Genomic DNA, 18293 nt, shown 5'->3' with positions numbered 1-18293 from the left:
AAAAAAAAAAAAAAAAAAAAGTCACCTTCACAACCTGATCTGCGATCTGCTCTCAAAATGTTGAAGGAAGACTTGCTGGCTGTATCCAATACGACTCACTCCAGATGTTCTCGAGGGAATGGGAACTGGGTTGTATCATCTACACGGATAAATCTACTATTTTATTCCATTTAGACTGGGAAGATTCCAACTACTTTTTCTTCACCGTGGACACAGGGACCTAAGTTGGGCTCAAAGAGGATCCTTTGTTTCACACCCAAAACAGGCCCCCAGGAGAATCACCAAACGGGATACTTAAAACCGATCACACACCACTCCCTTCCCAGCAAACCTCTGGCCCCATAGAGCCAGCTCCACGCAGATGCCCACACCTGGTACCTTTCTTCCAGCAAACACTCAGACCCAGATGACAAGGGACAAGAAAGGAAACCCGAGCCTCTCCAATGCAACTCTTTACCCCTCCAGCCGGGACGCGGACAACCCGGGATCCTGCTGGTGCAGACCCACCGGCCCCGGGCGGCCTGCCTGCATCCCACCCGGCCGGACGCTCCTCCCACCCCGAGCACCCGGGGAGGGAGGCGGGGGACGGCTCCGCACACCGACAACCACGGCGGCGAGCCGACCACGCACACAGGCACACATCCCCGGTCCGCGGAACGGGAGGCCGCGGTGGGTTCGCAGCCTGCTTCCCGGGGCGGCGGTCGGAGGCAGCGCCCAAAGGCGAGGGGTCCCGCCAGGGCTTCGCCACCCACCGCGACCTCACCTGGAGCGGCTCCGCCGCGGCCCTCCTGCAGCAGCACAACCTGCTGTCTTCTGATTGGCTCCGCTTCGGCCCCTCGCATATTCACTTCCGGGTGAGAGGTGCCTCGTCGCCCCGGCAACCAGGGCGCGCTCCGCACCCACTTAGCACTTGGTTCCCTCAATGCGGTAGAGCTGGCGGCCCAGGAGGAATCGCGGAGTCAAGAAAATCTCTGCCGCACACCTCTGTCGAGTGAGTGCCCCTCCTCCCAATGCCCCGAGCGCGGAAGGGCACAGGGCTGCCCTAAGTAGAGCTCACCTGACGCCACCGCGTGGCCCCTGGTGGCTCCGGTGTGGCTGTGACTTACTTCCTGATCGTCTACACTGGGGATGGCGTGGGGCACACGGAGAACCCGCCTGGCCTGGGGATCAGAACACCTGGATTCTACCTCTGATTCGGCGTGAAAATCTTAGTCAAGTGCCATCATCTCTGGGTTTCAGTTTCCTCTGTGGTGCCAGATGGTCTCCACATCTCTTAGGTTCTCCCTAGCTCTAACATTACAAAGTTTCAAATGTGGAGCAATTTAAGGGCATTTGAAAACAGGTTTTTTGGGACTCCTTGGGTGGCTCAGCAGTTTAGTGCTGCCTTCAGCCCAGGGTGTGATCCTGGAGACCTGGGATCGAGTCCCACGTCGGGCTCTCTGCATGGAGCCTGCTTCTGTCTCTGCCTCTCTCTCTGTGTCTTTCATGAATAAATAAATAAAATCTTAAAAAAAAAAAAACACAGGTTTTTTTTTTGTATGATAAAGCACTGCTTGGTAAGCACTTAATGCCTGCTTCCTAAGTGCCATTCATTCACTAGACATTCAGTTCCTATGAACAAGTACTAAGCACCTACCACTAAGTACTAAGCTGGACACTAGAGTGAGAAAAGAAAGATTTGACTAAGCCCTGATCTCTGACCTGGGCGAGCTGGGTATTGTGATTGGGGATTCCAGCACAAAAGCGTTGTTTTAACAGGGTTCTAAGTGTGTGGAGATGCCTAGATGAGTCTGGGGTGAGGGGAGATAAGAAAGGCTTTGCTCCGGTGATACCTGTCTTTTTCTTTGTGCTTTTTTTCTGGGAAAAAATTGCAACTTCGTATCCCAGTTCACCAATTTACTTTTCCGTTGTATCCATTATGCTATTCAGTCATTACACCAATTATGTTATTCATTTCCTAGATTGCTAATTGGTTCTTTTTCATAACCTGTCTCAAGGATACTATACCCTCCCTTCCTCTCTGAGGATGTTACAGTATTCTGAGGTCTTCTACCTATTGTGTTATGTTTCCTCAAAGGGGATGAGCCTCCGGTCTTTTTCAATTGGCACCTAAATTAATTTTTATATTTTTATATTTTTAATTTTTTTAAAGATTTTATTTATTTATTAGAGACAGAGAGAGAGAGAGAGAGAAGCAGGTAGGCTCCATGCAGAGAGCCCGTCGCGGGACTCGATGCCAGGTCTCCAGGATCAGGCCCCAGGCCCATCACGGCGCTAAACCGCTGAGCCATTGGGGCTCCCCTAAATTAATTTTTAAATAAAAATTTAGTTCTCTTGCCCCACCCGCAGAGATTCTGATTCAGTAATATAGGAACTTGCAAGCATCCTAGGTAATTCTGATGCAGGAGCCACACTTTGAGTAACATTCTGGTAGACTCTATTGTCCCAGAAGTTAGAATTTACTTATCTTCTCCATATTTATGTGTTCTTTGCTATTGGAAAAAAATAACTTCTAATGATTTAGTCTGCTAAATGTCCCAGGGCTTTGAGGCATAGATTCCCCTCAGTCCTTTCTTTTGATCTCGTCTCCATTCCAATCTCATTCTGTTTAGACAGCCTCACCCCTACCTCTCCCCACTATCATATACTATCTTTCTTTATTTTCTATTCCCTCCTTGTGCCAATTCCTCACTCCACTTTACCTCTGTGAGGGCATCAACAGGTCATAGAAGCTACCCAAGAGAAATAGAAACGTATATCCACACAAAAACTTATACATGAATGTCTATAGCAAAGTTCTTCATAACAGTCCAAACTGGAGACAACCCCACTGTCCACCAATTGATAAATGGATAAACAAACTGTTATTGCTGTACAGTGGACTGTTATTTGGTAAAAAGGGATGAAGTACTGCTACATGACATGGATGAACCTTAAAAACATGCTAAGTAAAAGAAGCCAATCATAGAGGACCACATACTGTGTGACTCCATTTATATGTAACGGCCAAAATAGGCAAATCCATAGGGATAGAAAGTAGATTAGTGGTTGCCAGGGGCTGGAGCGGAGTTGAGGTGGGGCTGGGGATAGAGAAGAGATGGGAGTAGAAATTAGGGGAATGGAGACTAACTGTTAACATTCTAAAATTAGATTGTGATGATAGTTTCATACCTCTGAATATGCTAAAAAACATTAAATTGTATACTTTTAAAGGGTAAGTTTTATGGTATGTGAATTATACATTAATAAAGCTATTATAATAAATAAATAAAAATAGATCATCTAGACAAAATTATTAATTTCCTCAAGACCCTACACTAGATGATGGAAATGCCAAGTAATCATGATACGTGAGCAGCCCAGGTGGCTCAGCGGTTTAGCACTGCATTCAGCTAAGGGCCTGATCCTGGAGACCTAGGATCGAGTCCCACGTCGGGCTCCCTGCATGGAGTCAGCTTCTCCCTCTGCCTGTGTCTCTGCCTCTTTCTCTCTCCTTCTCTCTCTCCGTGTTTCTCATGAATAAATAAATAAACTCTTTAAAAAAATCATGATATGTTTATGATCATATGAAGTGAGTCAGTTTGGTTAGCCCTTAAAGCACATTTAGTCTTCTAACATAAAAATATTTAAGTTTACGTGACTTTTCTTAACTCTTTTAAAACAGCTGCTGAAGTGTATAAGATAAACTTCATATTTCCAAATGGAGACAAGTATGGTAAGCACATATTTCAATTACTTTTTCTATCTCGATTTAAATTAAATAGCTTAAGAGTAAAAGAAAAAGAGACTGTAAATTTTGTAAAACTACATTGGGATATTAATTCCATTAAATAAAATGACACAGAAATACTAATAGATGGACAGATTTTAAATTTAAACTCTAATGTTAAGTCTAGGCAGTATGCCTTGAAACCTATATATGGGATCTGTCAGTCTTCCTGGCTGGTATGTTTTAATGGTTACAGGGCCTAAGGGGCACCTGTCTTGCTCAGTCAGAAGAGCATACAACTCTTGATCTCAGGGTCATGAGTTCAAGACCCATGAAGGATGTAGAGTTTACTTACATACATACATAAATTTAAAACAACAACAACAAACCTCAAGACCTTTTAAGTCCATAGAGCTCCTTATCTCTGGTCACATTAGTTTCAGTGCCAGAGAGCCAAAGAGACCCATAGGGGTGCAGTTGTGATTAGGCCTAAACATACTTTATCACCTAGTCAAACAAGGTTCCCATTCATAATGAGTTATAATATATTTATCTCTTGTTTAGATGGTGACTGTACAAGAACATCTTCTGGAATCTTTGAGAGAAATGGAATAGGTATTCATACCACTCCTAATGGGATTGTCTACACAGGAAGCTGGAAAGATGACAAGGTATTGTTGTTATTGTAATATTGACAGTGGATAAGTAAACCTATTGCTTAAATGATTCCTGGCATTTCACCATTAATGAAAAACACATATGAGTAGACTATACAATAAAAATAACTGATATGGACATAGGAGTGATACTAAAGTCATAAAAGGTTTATCATCTTTAAAGTTTTATTTATTTAAGTAATCTCTACACCCAATGTGAGGCTTAAACTCACAACCTCCCACCACCCACCACCCTGAGATCAAGAGTCTCATGCTCCTCTGAGCAAGCCATAGAGGATCCCTGTCATCTTTATTATTATCTTTCTCATCTCCTATTCACTTAGTAGTTAAACTCATTACATAATTTACTCATCTAATCCTCATAGCAACCTCATGACATAGGTAAAAATTAATGCTATTTTACAAATGAGGGAAATCAGGCTCAGGTTTCTTGCCCAGGGAGTAATGAAACCAAATATATACCCGGGTCTGCCTGAATACAAGTTTTTGTTGCTCATAACTAATTTGTACTGTTTCCTGGGCTAATTAAACTGGTTGTCCTTTAAGATCTTTGACATATTCACAATATCTTGAGGACTCTATTATCATCATCATGGACCCCCTAGATATTCAGATGCTCCAGATCAGGAACATTTGACTTGGTGGGCTTCAGAGAGAGATGCATTTGAAGGACAATGATAAATGGTAAATGTCTTATTTTATTTTTGTGGAAATAAAGGGTGATACAATGATAGATTAAATAATAACTAAGTGGATGATAGACCTATTTATGTACATTTTTGAAGTATTCTAGGTAACTGAATGTTAGTTACTGAGATCATTTCCTTTGTTATAAACAGATGAATGGTTTTGGAAGACTTGAGCATTTTTCGGGAGCAGTGTATGAAGGACACTTTAAGGACAATATGTTTCATGGACTGGGGACATATACATTTCCAACTGGGGCAAAGTATACTGGAAACTTCAATGAAAATAGGTAGGCTTAAAATAAAGTCATCGTGGTTATAAAAGATTCTTTCCAGGCATATTTGCTTAAATATTATATTTAGTTAATACTAAAATGCTAAATATTCTTTTGTAATATATTTCATTAAAATATATTTATAATATATTTATTAAGAATTACTGGATTAGAGGCACCTGGGTGGCTCGGTGGGTTAAGTGTCTGACTCTTGATTTCAGGTCAGGTCATGATCTGAGTTGTGAGATCGAGCCCTGCATTGACCTCTAAGCTGGGCGTGGAAGCTGCTTAAAATTCTCTCTGTCTCTCTCTCTCTGCCCCTCACTCTGCCCCTCTCCCTCTCTCTCTATTAAAAAAAAAAAAAGAATTGTTGGGTTATTTGAGGGGGAAAATGTCATGAGAGGCTAAGACCATCATGAGCCTCCAAAAGAAAATATTCTTGACTTTTCATTTATTTCCTCTTACCTTTCGTATTACTATAGAACCTTTTTTTTTTTTTAATTTTTTATTTATTTATGATAGTCACAGAGAGAGAGAGAGAGGCAGAGACACAGGCGGAGGGAGAAGCAGGCTCCATGCACCGGGAGCCTGATGTGGGATTCGATCCCGGGTCTCCAGGATCGTGCCCTGGGCCAAAGGCAGGCGCCAAACCGCTGCGCCACCCAGGGATCCCTACTATAGAACCTTTTGAAGTCAACTTGAAAATGGGAAATAGTCAGAATTATTGAGAAAATTTAGGCCAAAAATTACTTTCACTTAAAATATCCAGATAAACTTTTTTTTTAAAGTTTTATTTATTTAAGTAATCTCAATTAAGTAATCTTTTTTTTTTTTTTTTAAGAGGGAACGAGGGAGATGGGGGAGAGGGAGAGGAAGCAAGAGAATCTTAAGCAGACTCCACACCCAGCATGGAGCCTGATATAGGGCTCCATCTCACAACCTTGAGACCATGACCTGAGTCGAAACCAAGAGTTGGATGCTTAAACAGCTGAGCCACTCAGGCACCCCATCCTGATAAACTTTTAAAAAAGAAGCCTTGGGAGATAATTTATAACTGTTTATTGGATTTTGACCTGATATATGTATGTATTTTTACTAAGATAATTTTTTAAATGTAAGCAAAATTAGTCTTCGGATTATAGAAATGTACCCATTGTTACCTTTCTGAACTTATGCTTGAAGGAAAAATAAAAGTGAAATGAAACAAAAGCACACTTTTATAGCTTAATCTTCACACTGAATATTATGCCATGTCATCCAGAGATTCATGTTTATTTATAAATATCTCTTTATTTTTTCCAGAATTGAAAATGCAGACTAATTGTTATGAAGTTGTTGATATAAATGCATTTTGAGGAGGGTAGAAAAATATTCACCTTTTTTTATTCCAAGTCTGTGCTGATAACACAAACTTTTTCCACTGATGTTAATGAAGGGAAAAATTCTAACTCATGGTATTAAAGTCTATTTGTATATGTGAAGTACATTTTCACTACTTCCCAGAGTCCAAGAAAACCCCCCACATAGAATACAGCACCTCACACATAGTTGATAGTCAATAAATATTTGTCAAATAAATGAATGAACTAATATGAATTTTTCATTTTTTAACTGATTGTTTAAGTTTTGTATAAACTTAGTGTATGAGGTCCAAAAATCTTGGACACCAAAATTTGTATAATAACAAGGTTTGTTTGGGATAGTAATGGTTTTGGTAGGATATGAAAGCAGGATGCTGAATTTTATTTTATTTTATTTATTTTATTTTATTTTATTTTATTTTATTTTATTTATTTTATTTTTAGGATGCTGAATTTTATTTATTTTTTATTATTTTTTTAAGATTTTATTTATTTATTCATCAGAGAGAGAGAGAGAGAGAGAGGCAGAGACACAGGCAGCGGGAGAAGCAGGCTCCATGCAAGGGAGCAAGGGAGCAAGGGAGCCGACGTGGAACTCGACCCTGGGTCTCCAGGATCAGGCCCTGGGCCGAAGGTGGCGGCGCCAAACCGCTGAGCCACCCGGCTTGCCTGAGGATGCTGAATTTTATTTCTTTTTCTTTTTTTTTCTTTTTTTTTTTTTAAGATTTATTTATTTATATACTTATTTATGATAGAGAGAGAGAGAGAGGCAGAGACACAGGAAGAGGCAAAAGCAGGCTCCGTGCCGGGAGCCCAACGTGGGACTCCATCCCGGGACTCCAGGATCGCGCCCCCTGGGCCAAAGGCAGGCGGTAAACCGCTGAGCCACCCAGGGATCCCTGGATGCTGAATTTTAAATCAAAGTTTGAAAGTGGGAAGATATAATTCTTCAGGCATAGAGTATAATATGCTAGACAATCTTATACCTAGACTGTAAATTCTTGGCTAATGAACAAATTTATTTTTTACTATTGCAGGGTGGAAGGTGAAGGACAATATACTGATATCCAAGGACTAGAATGGTGTGGTAACTTTCATTTCACTGCTGCTCCAGGCCTGAAACTAAAGCTCCACATGTAGTATATTCTGCATTAAAGTTTTAATGTGGTAACTGAAGTTTTTAGTTATAAAGAAAACTTAGTCATCTGAAATAACTTCATACACTACCTCTGTATCATAATTTTGCCAATAAAACCATCATTCGATGTCTTTTTGAACTTTATTTTCATTATCTTATAATTAGTTTAAAATAAATTATGTGGGGATGGCTGGGTGGCTCAGCCAGTTGAACATCCAATTCTTGATTTGGGCTCAGATCATAATCTCAGGGTCATGAGATTAAGCCCTGTGTCAAGCTCTGTACTGGGTGTGGAGCCTCCTTAAGATAGATTCTCCCTATCCCTCTGGCTCTCCCCCTGCTTACATGCACACTCTCTCTTTCTCTCTAAAATAAACAAATCTTTTTTTTAAAAAAATAAAATAAATTATGTGATTCTTTTTTTTTTTTTTTTTTTTTAAAGATTTTATTTATTTATTCATGACAGACACAGAGAGAGAGAGACAGAGACAGGCAGAGGGAGAAGCAGGCTCGATGCAGGGAGGCAGACATGGAACTCAATCCCGGATCTCCAGGATCATACCCCAGGCTAAAGGAGGTGCCAAACCTATGGGCCATCGGGGCTGCCCTGTGATTCATTTTAATAAACACAGCAGAACTATCTAAATCTTGGCAAAGTCAATTTCCAATCCTGTGCCTGAGTTTTGTCATCTTTAAAAAGCATATCTCTATGTTAAAGGGAACTACCAAGGAATTGAAAAGAATCCACAGAATGGGAAGAAAGTCTTCTATCTGATGCAGGTTTTGATTCCAGAGTATATAAAGAACTCATATGTAAATATATATAAATAAAATAAAAATATAACCCAATTTAAAAATGGGCAAAGGATTTGTTTTTTGTTTGGTTGGTTTTTTAAAAGATTTTATTTATTTATTCATAAGAGACACACAGAGAGAGAGGCAAAGACACAGGCAGAGGGAGAAGCAGGCTCCACACAGGAAGCCTGACATGGGACTCGATTCCCAGTCTCCAGCATCATGCCCTGGTCTGAAGGCAGGCACCAAACCGCTGAGCCACCCAGGCTTCCCAAAGGATTTGAATAGACATGTCTTCAAAGAAGATATGCAAATGTCTAATAAGCAAATGAAATCATTACTCTTTAGGAAAGAAGTAATATAGTAATATAGTGCTATAGTAAGATAGCACTTCACAATCACTCAGCTGGCTATATTAAAAAATACAATAACAAAGATTGGTAATGATAGGGAGAAATTGGAAACTGCCAATATTTCTGCTGCGAATATAAGATGGTACAGCTGCTATGGAAAAGTTTTTCAAAAAGTTAGGCATAGAGTTACCATATGACCCAGGAATTCCTAACTATGTTCCCCAAATAATTGACCTGTATAGGAATATTCATGGCAGCATTATTCATAACAGTTCAATATTGGAAACAACCCAAATATCCATCAACTGTTGAATGTATAAAAAAATGTGGTATATCCATATAAAGGATTATTTTCAGCCATGAAAAGGAATGAAGTACTGACACATGCTACAACATGAATGAACCTTGAAAACATTATGCTAAGTGAAAGAAGCCAATTGCAAAAGGCCACACATTTACAGCCCTTATGTGAAACGCCCAGAATAGGCAAATCCATAGAGACAGGAAGTAGATCAGTGGTTGCCATGGGAGGAAGGAACTGGGAGGCATGGGGTTTTTTTTGGGGGGGTGATGGAAATATTTTAGAATTAGTGGTGATGGTTATACAACCTTTGTGAATATTAAAACCACTGAATTATTCACAATAAAAGGGCAAATGTTATGTTTGGTATGTGAATTATATTTCAATTTTTTAAAAAGTATATTTCAATTTTTTGTGTCCTCACGTATTCTATGCCAAGGAAGCTTCTTCACGTTCTAGATAACACAGTTTTAAAATGGCCAGAAGAGTACATGACAGCTACATATTAAAAATTAAAATAAAGACCTGAGTTTGCTGAAATTGTTTTTCTGAAAATGACAAAAAGTGCTGTAAGCAGTGATTTCCATATCATATTTCTTCATTCAAAATCTTGTGGAAATTTGTACTTCTCAATATATCATTGCTAAGTTTTTAAAAATTTCTTGTACTACTATAAATCTGGGTTAAGATGTCTTTAAAATATAAATAAAAATGATATTTTTGTTAGTTTTCCATAATCATATATTATGTATTTAATTTCAAAAGACCCCATTTTTAACAGTTCAAAGATACATTTTTAAAATTAGAGACTTTTGGATTTGTTGTTTAGCATTAATTGGTATGTTTTACAATTAAATATTATTATTATACTGGAATTTATACAAATTAAGATAAAGTAAGAGGGGGATGTTTTCAGGGACCAGGACATATAATTCAATTTCAAAATTTCTGGAAAATATAGAAAAATATCTGTTTTATTGCAAACCTAATTTTTCCCAATATTTTCCTTTAAAAGTTTTTAAGGTAACAAGATAAATACTTTGCTTTTAAAATCTTTAACTTTTTATTGATAGAGGAATAACTTTTTAATGCTCAAATTTCCAGTTTTCTAAGATAACAAAGTCATTTCATTTAAACAGTTTTCTTTCTTTTACTCCTTGAAAGTAAATGCAGTTCAGTTGATTAGTTGATGCTAGAATTTGACCTGAAGCTTATATAATTAGAAGAGACACTAGTTTTCCTCATTTAAAAGCCTAGTTAGCATATGACAGTCTCGTTTCCGGGGAAGTCAAACCTCCCCTGCTTTTTTTTTTTTTTTAATAACCTTTAAATTAATTTAGACTCCAGATAAGCCTTGATCTGAGGATGATATAACCACAGCAAGCAACATGGGGTAAGTGTGTGCTTTTATAAGCTTTGAAAGATGTTGAGAGGGGAAATATTTTCATAAAGGAAGAAATCCCATATATCCTTACTAATTCAGCTTCAAGCCACGCTGACATTGATTTAAGGTAGCCATTTAAAAGAAGTAACTATTTAAAAGTTACAACAATTTGTAAAACATTCATTTATTTTCTTGCTTAATTTTTAAATTATACCATAATCTGCCTTTGCAAGTTGTCAACTAATGAAGTGTTTGGGGACTGAAGAGTGTGGGATATTTATGTATTAATTTGAAGCAAAGTTACATTTTGAGAGTAATCTTAAAGATGACAGGATTCTCGATTTACAAGACTGATAAACCCAACATGTATATGCCTCTTTGGGATTAAGAATAAAGGATAAAAAAGATTAGGAATGTCTTTTGTGACACAGAAAAGGGACAGAGGATTCTATCAGAGTTCACTCTGCTATGTACCGAATAATGTGTGCTGATTAATTACACAGGGACATCAGTGAAACTTAATTTTAAACTCTTTGTGGGGTTTGGGAACATGATAAGAAGAATTGGGCTTCACTTGAAAGCTTTCTATTCTTTACTTAAGCAAGACTAGCATTCCATTATAATTAGAATTGGAATTATATGGGCTTTTATATGCTGAAACTAGTATTCTAAAAATGTAGAATTACGTCTTTTTATTACCATTTTGTCTTTTTAAATAGCGCCTTTCAATAAAAAAATCATATTGCTGGAAATGGCATAACCATTTCATTGCAATCACTTCTGAAGGATTTAACATAAATGATCAGAAATTTATACTAGGGAAATTTTTTGACACATGTTTATTCTAAACAGTTTCTCTGAATTTAATTAACATCTACATTTTTATTGATACCATGGACTCTGAAAATGCAGTCTAAATCAGTTTGAAGCCTCAGAGGCTTTTGATAGGAAAGATGATCATAATATTGTTAACTTTTAATATAATACAATATAAAAGTTAACAGATAAACACCTTGTACAGATCGCACATTCATGTGGTTGATCTGATTTGGGACAGAATTGATGATTTGTCCTTATTCCCCCTCTTTCCCTCCTCTCTTCTCTCTATATAAGAATGAATATCAACATAGCAGTAAACTAGTAAACTCCAAGCAATGGACACACAAAAAGTATTCCTTTCTTCCTTCCTCTCTGAAAAAAGAAATTTGTAAAATCAAACAATGGCAGGTGATTTACAGATGGTCTGAATTTTCATCTATGGACCCCAGATTCAGAATCTTCTGATTTTGAATGTAAGGACTGGAGTATGAGTTGCTCATTATTTTTGGATTTTTATAAAATGTAAGAATATTTAATTATTTCTGCTAATCTTCTCTCAGGGACGATGTTGAAAGTACTGATTCTCCCACTGACCATCTCCCAACACACACACACACACACACACACACACACACACACACACACACACGAAGCACAGTTTGATCAATATCCATAGTTTGACAATCACATTACTACTGCTTGTCCCCAATGACTTGATTAATCACTGTGCTTTCAAGAATGCCAGAAATCATCTTGGGAATGCTGGAAGAAAAAAATTTTCATTATTTTATTTGTAAGGTGCTTTCAGTGCCCTAAATAAGATGAACTAAACCATAAATCACTAAACTTTACAGAGGATACTCTTCTGATTATTTTGTTACCTAATCCTGCCCTGACTGAGAGAAGAGAGTTTGGTAGGTATTGACACCCATTTAAGTCTTCCTAAAATAGAAAAATAAAAAAAAGTGGCAGCTGATCAGATGCTCACATTTTTTCATTTGAGGAAGTCTTTACAATTTATCCCCTGGGAATGAGGAAGCAGCTGTTTAGGATTTTTTTGGACAGGGATTACTTATCTCAGAGCTATTTGAGAATACAATGCTCTTAAATGGGTCTGTGCCAGCTCTTTCCATTTTTCCTCAGGCTATGCTGGCATAGTTTTAGTGAACAATGAAGAGGCAAATAATAGAAAATTCTAACAATCCTCCTTCTCTCAAATTTTCACTGGATTCCTTATGGAGTATGATGCTGGGTGGGGTGGGTAGAGAGAAAGGGATAATTGTGGACAAGTGGAAGGTTAATGTTGATACCTGCTATTTATCATCATACTCGGGTAGAGGATGAACAATGGGAAAGAAGGGATGAATGCATATCTTTGCTAAGATACTTTTCCTTTTTCTTTCTTTTTTTTTTAATTTTTATTTATTTATGATAGTCACAGAGAGAGAGAGAGAGAGAGAGGCAGAGACATAGGCAGAGGGAGAAGCAGGCTCCATGCACCGGGAGCCCGATGTGGGATTCGATCCCAGGTCTCCAGGATCGCGCCCTGGGCCAAAGCTTTTTCTTTTCTTTTCTTTCTTTCTTTCTTTTTTTTTTTTTTTTTTTAGATTTATTTATTTTAGGGAGAGAGAGAGACCACAAGCGGGAGGGGCAGAGGGAGAGAGAATCTCAAGCGGACTCCACGCTGTCTGTGGATCTCCATATGGGACTGGATCTCACCACCTTGAGATCACAACCTGAGTGGAAACCAAGAGTCCGCTGTTAACCCACTGTACCACCCAGGAGCCCCCTGAGATACTTTCCAATACTCTTTCCCCATCTACTGTGGACTCCCAGTTGACATCTGAGGATAATAAATGTTAAGGTTCCGCTAAAATTGTAGAACCAGTAAGTTCATTATTATAGCATATTCAACCTCCCTTTAGTCTCCCAGTTCAAATAAGTGCAATTTTAAAAACTCCTTAATGGCTATAATCTTCACTTTCTGAATCTGAGAATTACAATCCACATCTTTTTCCTGGGCAAAGTACACATTGAGCTCATGCAATAACCTCTGAAATGTTGCTTCTATCTGTGTCTTCTTGTCCTTTCTAATAGTTGCTTCCCTCATTCAGATCATCATCACCTCTTGGATTGCTTACAGGGCCTGCTCTCTGGCCTCCCTGTAGCTGGTGTTCCCTTTGTAGGGCATCCTGTGAGAAGCATCTCCTTACTGAAGACATGGCATCTGGCTACTCCCGTGTTTAAAACTTTCAGGGACTCCTTGTTCTCTCTACTGCAAAGCAGGCCCCCAAGCAGGTACCACGGCCCCGTATCTTTCCCCAGTCTCCCAGTCTAGCTTTTCCTCCTGCTCTACCTTTCATGCTCCCTAAAATCCCTAAGTCCACCTGTGTCTTGTGACTTTCTACTCTGTTCCTTTGCTGATCCTTTTTACCATTTCTACATGTTGTGCAAATCCCAGTCCAAATCCTATCTTTGCTTTTAAGATTTATTTACTTGAGAGAGAGAGAGAGCATGAGTGGAGGAAAGGGCAGGGGGAGAAGTAGACTCCCTGCTGAACATGGAGCCCACCTATTCGGGGCTCTATCCCAGGATTCAGAGATCATGACCTGAGCCGAAGTCAGACGCTTAACCAACTGAGCCAGCCAGGTGACCCACAGATCCTATCTTCTTTGTGAAATTTTCTGTAATCCTCAGAACTAGAACTCATCTTTTTTCCTCTGAAAGTTTTAGGCACTTTATATTTTTCTGATTGCATGTTTTATAATCCATTATGGGCTACAGGTTACTCGTGTGTCTTCCTGAAGGAGGAATAATGTCATCTTCATATTTCTCCTAATACCTGGCACAGTGCTTTTTACATGGTATGTGCTCAGTTGAAATGAACTGTTTTTCTTTAATCCACAAAAAAAGCTAAAAACTGAATTTTAGCCAAACTTCCTTCTTTCTTCCCCAGTGGAATGGCCCCATCTTTCAAGTTCCTATTTGGAGAGCTCAAATGAGTGTATAATTCCACAATATAATTGTTGCAAGGAGGAAAGGTAAAAACAAGGATTGAAGTGATGCTCCTGAGGCTTCTGAAGAGTGGAGAATTTGTTATTCAATAAAAGGGACACACATGCTTAAGGGAGAGAAGACTTTTAAGAATTAAAAATGCTTCTTGGTTTTAGACATTTCCCTAAAAGGCCAACATATCAGTAAGTTTGGGTTCATCTGCATAAGATGGAAAAGCAAAACAACAGTGGCTTAAACAAGCTAGAAATTTATTTCTCTCTTATATTAAAAAAAAGAAAAGCCTAGGGCTGCCTGGTTGGTTCAGTCAGTAGAGCATGTGACTCTTGATCTCAGGGATATGAGTTCAAGTCCCACATTGGGCACAGAGCCTATTAAAAAAAAAAAGTCCACAGGTTAGCAGTCCAGAGCTGTTAGAGTGGGTTCTTGTCTGAAGGCCTCTGGTTCCTTCCATCCTGCTCTCCTGCCATCCTTAGTGTATCCCTCTTGGTTCAAGAAAGTTGTTCAGACTCCACCTATCTCATTTGTGTTCAGCCAGTAGGAAGGAAGAATAGGAATAAAAAAATGTTGTGTCTTTTGAGACTTCCCACAGATCACTCACATTATTTCTACTTCTACCTCAGGGGTTGAATCTATTCTTGTGGTTATACCTAGCTGTGAAGGAGAAGGGGGAACATAGTTTTTAAACTGGGTTACTAAAGAAGATTCTCTTAGGATAAAGGAGTGGACCTTGACAAAATGGCAAAGGAGACTTAGTAAGCCTTCAGTGCCGCTACTGCCCACATTCCAGCCAGAATCACATTCCAGCCTTGATCTCCCTTAATTCTCACACTTACATTCTTACTATGATGCCACTTATGCAGATCAAGAAACGGATGCCCAGAAAGATTCTGTGACTTGGCCAAACTGCCAAAGAAGAAGCTTCAGATAATGAAATAATGAAAAATAAATAAAACAAGTAGCTGGGTTGAACCTGTTATATTACTCAAAAACAAACTTAAACCCCACAACCCAAAAAACCCACCATATACTCATAGAGTATTTTCCAAATGGATTTCTACTTAATTTTGACTGTAGATCACCTCAATCAGCCCCTACAGAAAAACCTATTACAAACCTGTTTCACTTGTCACTTGAAGTACGTGACTTCATTTAATGTGAGATATTTAGGAAAATCTCTTGATTTGTGGCTTTCATCATTTTAGGGTCTGATGAATTGCTTTGAATGTTGAAGTACTCCAGCTGATTTTAAATACATAGGAATTTGTTTTTATTAGTCACCCAAAGATAGAAATACCAAGCCTGTGTGTCTACTGAATACCAGGTAACTTAAAAGGAAAGGGCTAAAAGAAACAAGAACTTTAATTTTTACTTTATATATTGTTGAATGATTAGAAATTTCTAGCAGCAATCTTTTGAATGTACAATAAAAATCTTTCATTATAAAATTATTAAAACAAAGGATGGTATAAATTACAAGATACCTATCCTTATCAATGGCCTTTTGTTTCTTGTAGAACCTCTAGAAAAATCAGAAAGACTCTACAAAACATGATGTGATGTCTACTGGTGGAGACAGGCCACGAGGTGAGTGAAAATTGCTTAGAGCTTATTTCTAGTAACGACACAGATAAGCTGAGAGCTTAGTTTAAACCAGTGTACTTAGTTTAAACTAGTACTTGTACTTCATTTATAAATTTAAACATTTATGCATTGCTTAAGAATCTTGTAATTCTCCTTTGTTTATTTGTTTTTATTTTTTAAAAGATTTTATTTATTTATTTGAGAGAAAGAGAGAGAGTGTAAGAAAGCAGGAACAAGAGGGAAGGGCAGAAGAAGAGGGAGAAGCAGATTCCCCGCTAAGCAGGGAACCTGAGGGGGTAGGGAGCTTGATCTCAGGTCCCTGGGATCATGACCTAAGCAGAAGATAGAGGCTTAACTAACTGAGTCACTCATACACCCCAACTCTTCTTTATTTAAAAACAGGTAAATATATCATGAGATTCCTTCTTCATTAGCAGTCAGAGCTAAGCCACCTTATAAACTAGCCATGTTACATCAGACTTTTACTGAATGTATGAATGCTTACAGTATTGAGATAATAATGAACTATATTTTCACTGAGTTTTATTTTGAATGTCTGTGGAGATTGCAAACACAACAAAACCTTAAGGACAATAAAATTTGCATTCAACTAATATTTACTGAGTCCCTACTTCATGTTAGGCTTTGTGGCATGATAACTATGTGGGATAGGTAAGTATTATCCTCATTTTACAGATGAGGAGATGTAGGCTTATGAAGGGTAAGTAACATTCCCACGACACAAAACTAAATAAGTAGCAGGTCTGCAATTTGAAGCCAGATATCTCATGAACTTACGAAGAAAGTCCTATGGTTTAAAACATTATTTTAAAGTTTCAAAACTAAAAAGCACACATTGTAAAACAAACAAACTTGATCAAGGCAGAAGAGCATAGAAGTGCCAGGGTGGCTTAGTCAGTTAAGTGGCCAATTCTTGATTTTGGCTCAATCACAATCTTAGGGTCCTGGAATCGAGCCTTGGGTTGGGCTTCATGCTCAGCAAGGAGTCTGCTTGAGGATTCTCTCTCTCCCTCCACCTCTGTACCTTCCCCAACTTGTGCACATGCATACTCTCTCAAATAAAAAAATAAATCTTAAAAAAAAAGACACAAGAGTATAAGTAAAATTTGAAAGTCCATCCCACCCCTACCCCATCCCTCTTTCCAAGAATAATCACTGTTAGTAGTAGTTTGGCATAAATGCTTCCATATCTTTCCTTTTGACCAATGTCAAAAGAAAATGTACTTTTTACTGTATCACACTTCCCATCTACTTAAAAAACATCAATGAATAGATGAGATTGAATTTAGTATATATTTACTAATATAAATATCTAGTCTAAAAAATGACAAATGTTCATTCAGCTAACATTAGGCCTCTAACTATAGAAATTAAAGTATAGAACTCACTTTCTGTTTCATAGGGACTCATAATCTAGTGTAGCAGTTCTCAGTTTGGTTTTGAGAGGGTAAATAGGGACTCTGTTGTGAGTCTGATGTGAGCTCTGAACCTACAACATAAAATTTTACCTGTAACTCAGGGAATTCATGAACACCCTGAAAGTAATATGGATCCCTGCCTCTTGTAGAAGTAAGATTCTTAAATCAATAATTTAACATAAATACTAAAATAGACATATGGACAAGACACTATTGCCACACAAAAAAGCAAGGGCTTACCTTAAGCAAGACATGTCAAGAAAGACAAGGAAGAATGATACTTGCGCAGAGTCTTGGAGGACACAAGGAGTGTGACAATTCGCCCAGTGTAAGGGAAGGAGATCCATTGAGGAACAACTCTATAAAGCCTAGAGGCTAGAAAAGACAGGGAACCAAACACAAGACTGTATTTGGATAGTGTGTATACAAGAGTGACTAAAGATGACTTGGAGAGCTGGGGGGAGGCAGACCATGAAGGTAGAGGTCTGCTGTGTTAGGACATTTGAACTTTAGGAGTCACTGAAGGATTCTGATTCTGATTTTCATAGGTGAGTAAGAAGTCTATAATTAATGTATGACTGAATAAATGATCATGGGAATAATAATTTAGATGATAGGATAAAATAGAAAAAGGAGATAAGACCACTTGATTCAGACTTATTGGAAGATCAGTGATTAAACAATAAGCTATTAGAAAGATATATTGCTAAAAATTGGATGGAAATCATTGGAAGGTCATTCCTTTTGCAAAGGAGACTGG

General features: G+C 38.3%; 3 protein-coding genes across 6 annotated transcripts in view; 2 read left to right on the top strand and 1 right to left on the bottom strand.

The window, feature by feature from the left end:
* The window catches only part of DHX57 (DExH-box helicase 57), a 56337-nt gene extending 55396 nt beyond the window's left edge, over nt 1–941 (bottom strand). The window contains exon 1 of one of the 4 annotated variants that reach the window (XM_026018920.2): nt 764–941. The gene's annotated coding sequence lies outside the window, so the exon portion shown is untranslated. Of the gene's footprint in view, nt 1–25 lie in introns of all 4 variants that reach the window. The other 3 variants (XM_026018919.2, XM_072767259.1, XM_072767258.1) reach the window with 3 other exon arrangements.
* On the top strand, nt 362–7977 carry MORN2 (MORN repeat containing 2). The gene is made up of 6 exons (XM_072718829.1): nt 362–808; nt 862–991; nt 3665–3715; nt 4274–4380; nt 5226–5362; nt 7746–7977. Exons 1-6 carry the CDS (start codon nt 362–364, stop codon nt 7846–7848), a joined length of 975 nt encoding a protein of 324 aa, XP_072574930.1. The 3' UTR covers nt 7849–7977.
* A 2674-nt stretch (nt 7978–10651) lies between these two features.
* Nucleotides 10652–18293, top strand: part of ARHGEF33 (Rho guanine nucleotide exchange factor 33) — a 74745-nt gene continuing 67103 nt past the window's right edge. The window contains exons 1-2 of the mRNA XM_026018953.2: nt 10652–10688; nt 16028–16097. The gene's annotated coding sequence lies outside the window, so the exon portion shown is untranslated. The remainder of the gene's footprint in view (nt 10689–16027; nt 16098–18293) is intronic.

The sequence above is a fragment of the Vulpes vulpes genome, chromosome 8 (assembly GCF_048418805.1).
Source record: "Vulpes vulpes isolate BD-2025 chromosome 8, VulVul3, whole genome shotgun sequence".
NCBI classification, from domain to species: Eukaryota; Metazoa; Chordata; class Mammalia; order Carnivora; family Canidae; genus Vulpes; species Vulpes vulpes.
Note: the sequence above shows the minus strand (reverse complement) of the source record. Positions and strands in the feature narration are given on the sequence as shown.

What these genes read in the sequence shown, in the direction of transcription:
- MORN2 (XM_072718829.1), top strand. Translation starts at nt 362, where the DNA reads ATGCCCACACCTGGTACCTTTCTTCCAGCAAACACTCAGACCCAGATG. An exon ending in TCCAAATGGAGACAAGTATG is followed by an intron (nt 3,716 to 4,273) that starts GTAAGCACATAT and finishes TCTCTTGTTTAG; the next exon opens with ATGGTGACTGTACAAGAACA. An exon ending in GGAAACTTCAATGAAAATAG is followed by an intron (nt 5,363 to 7,745) that starts GTAGGCTTAAAA and finishes TTACTATTGCAG; the next exon opens with GGTGGAAGGTGAAGGACAAT.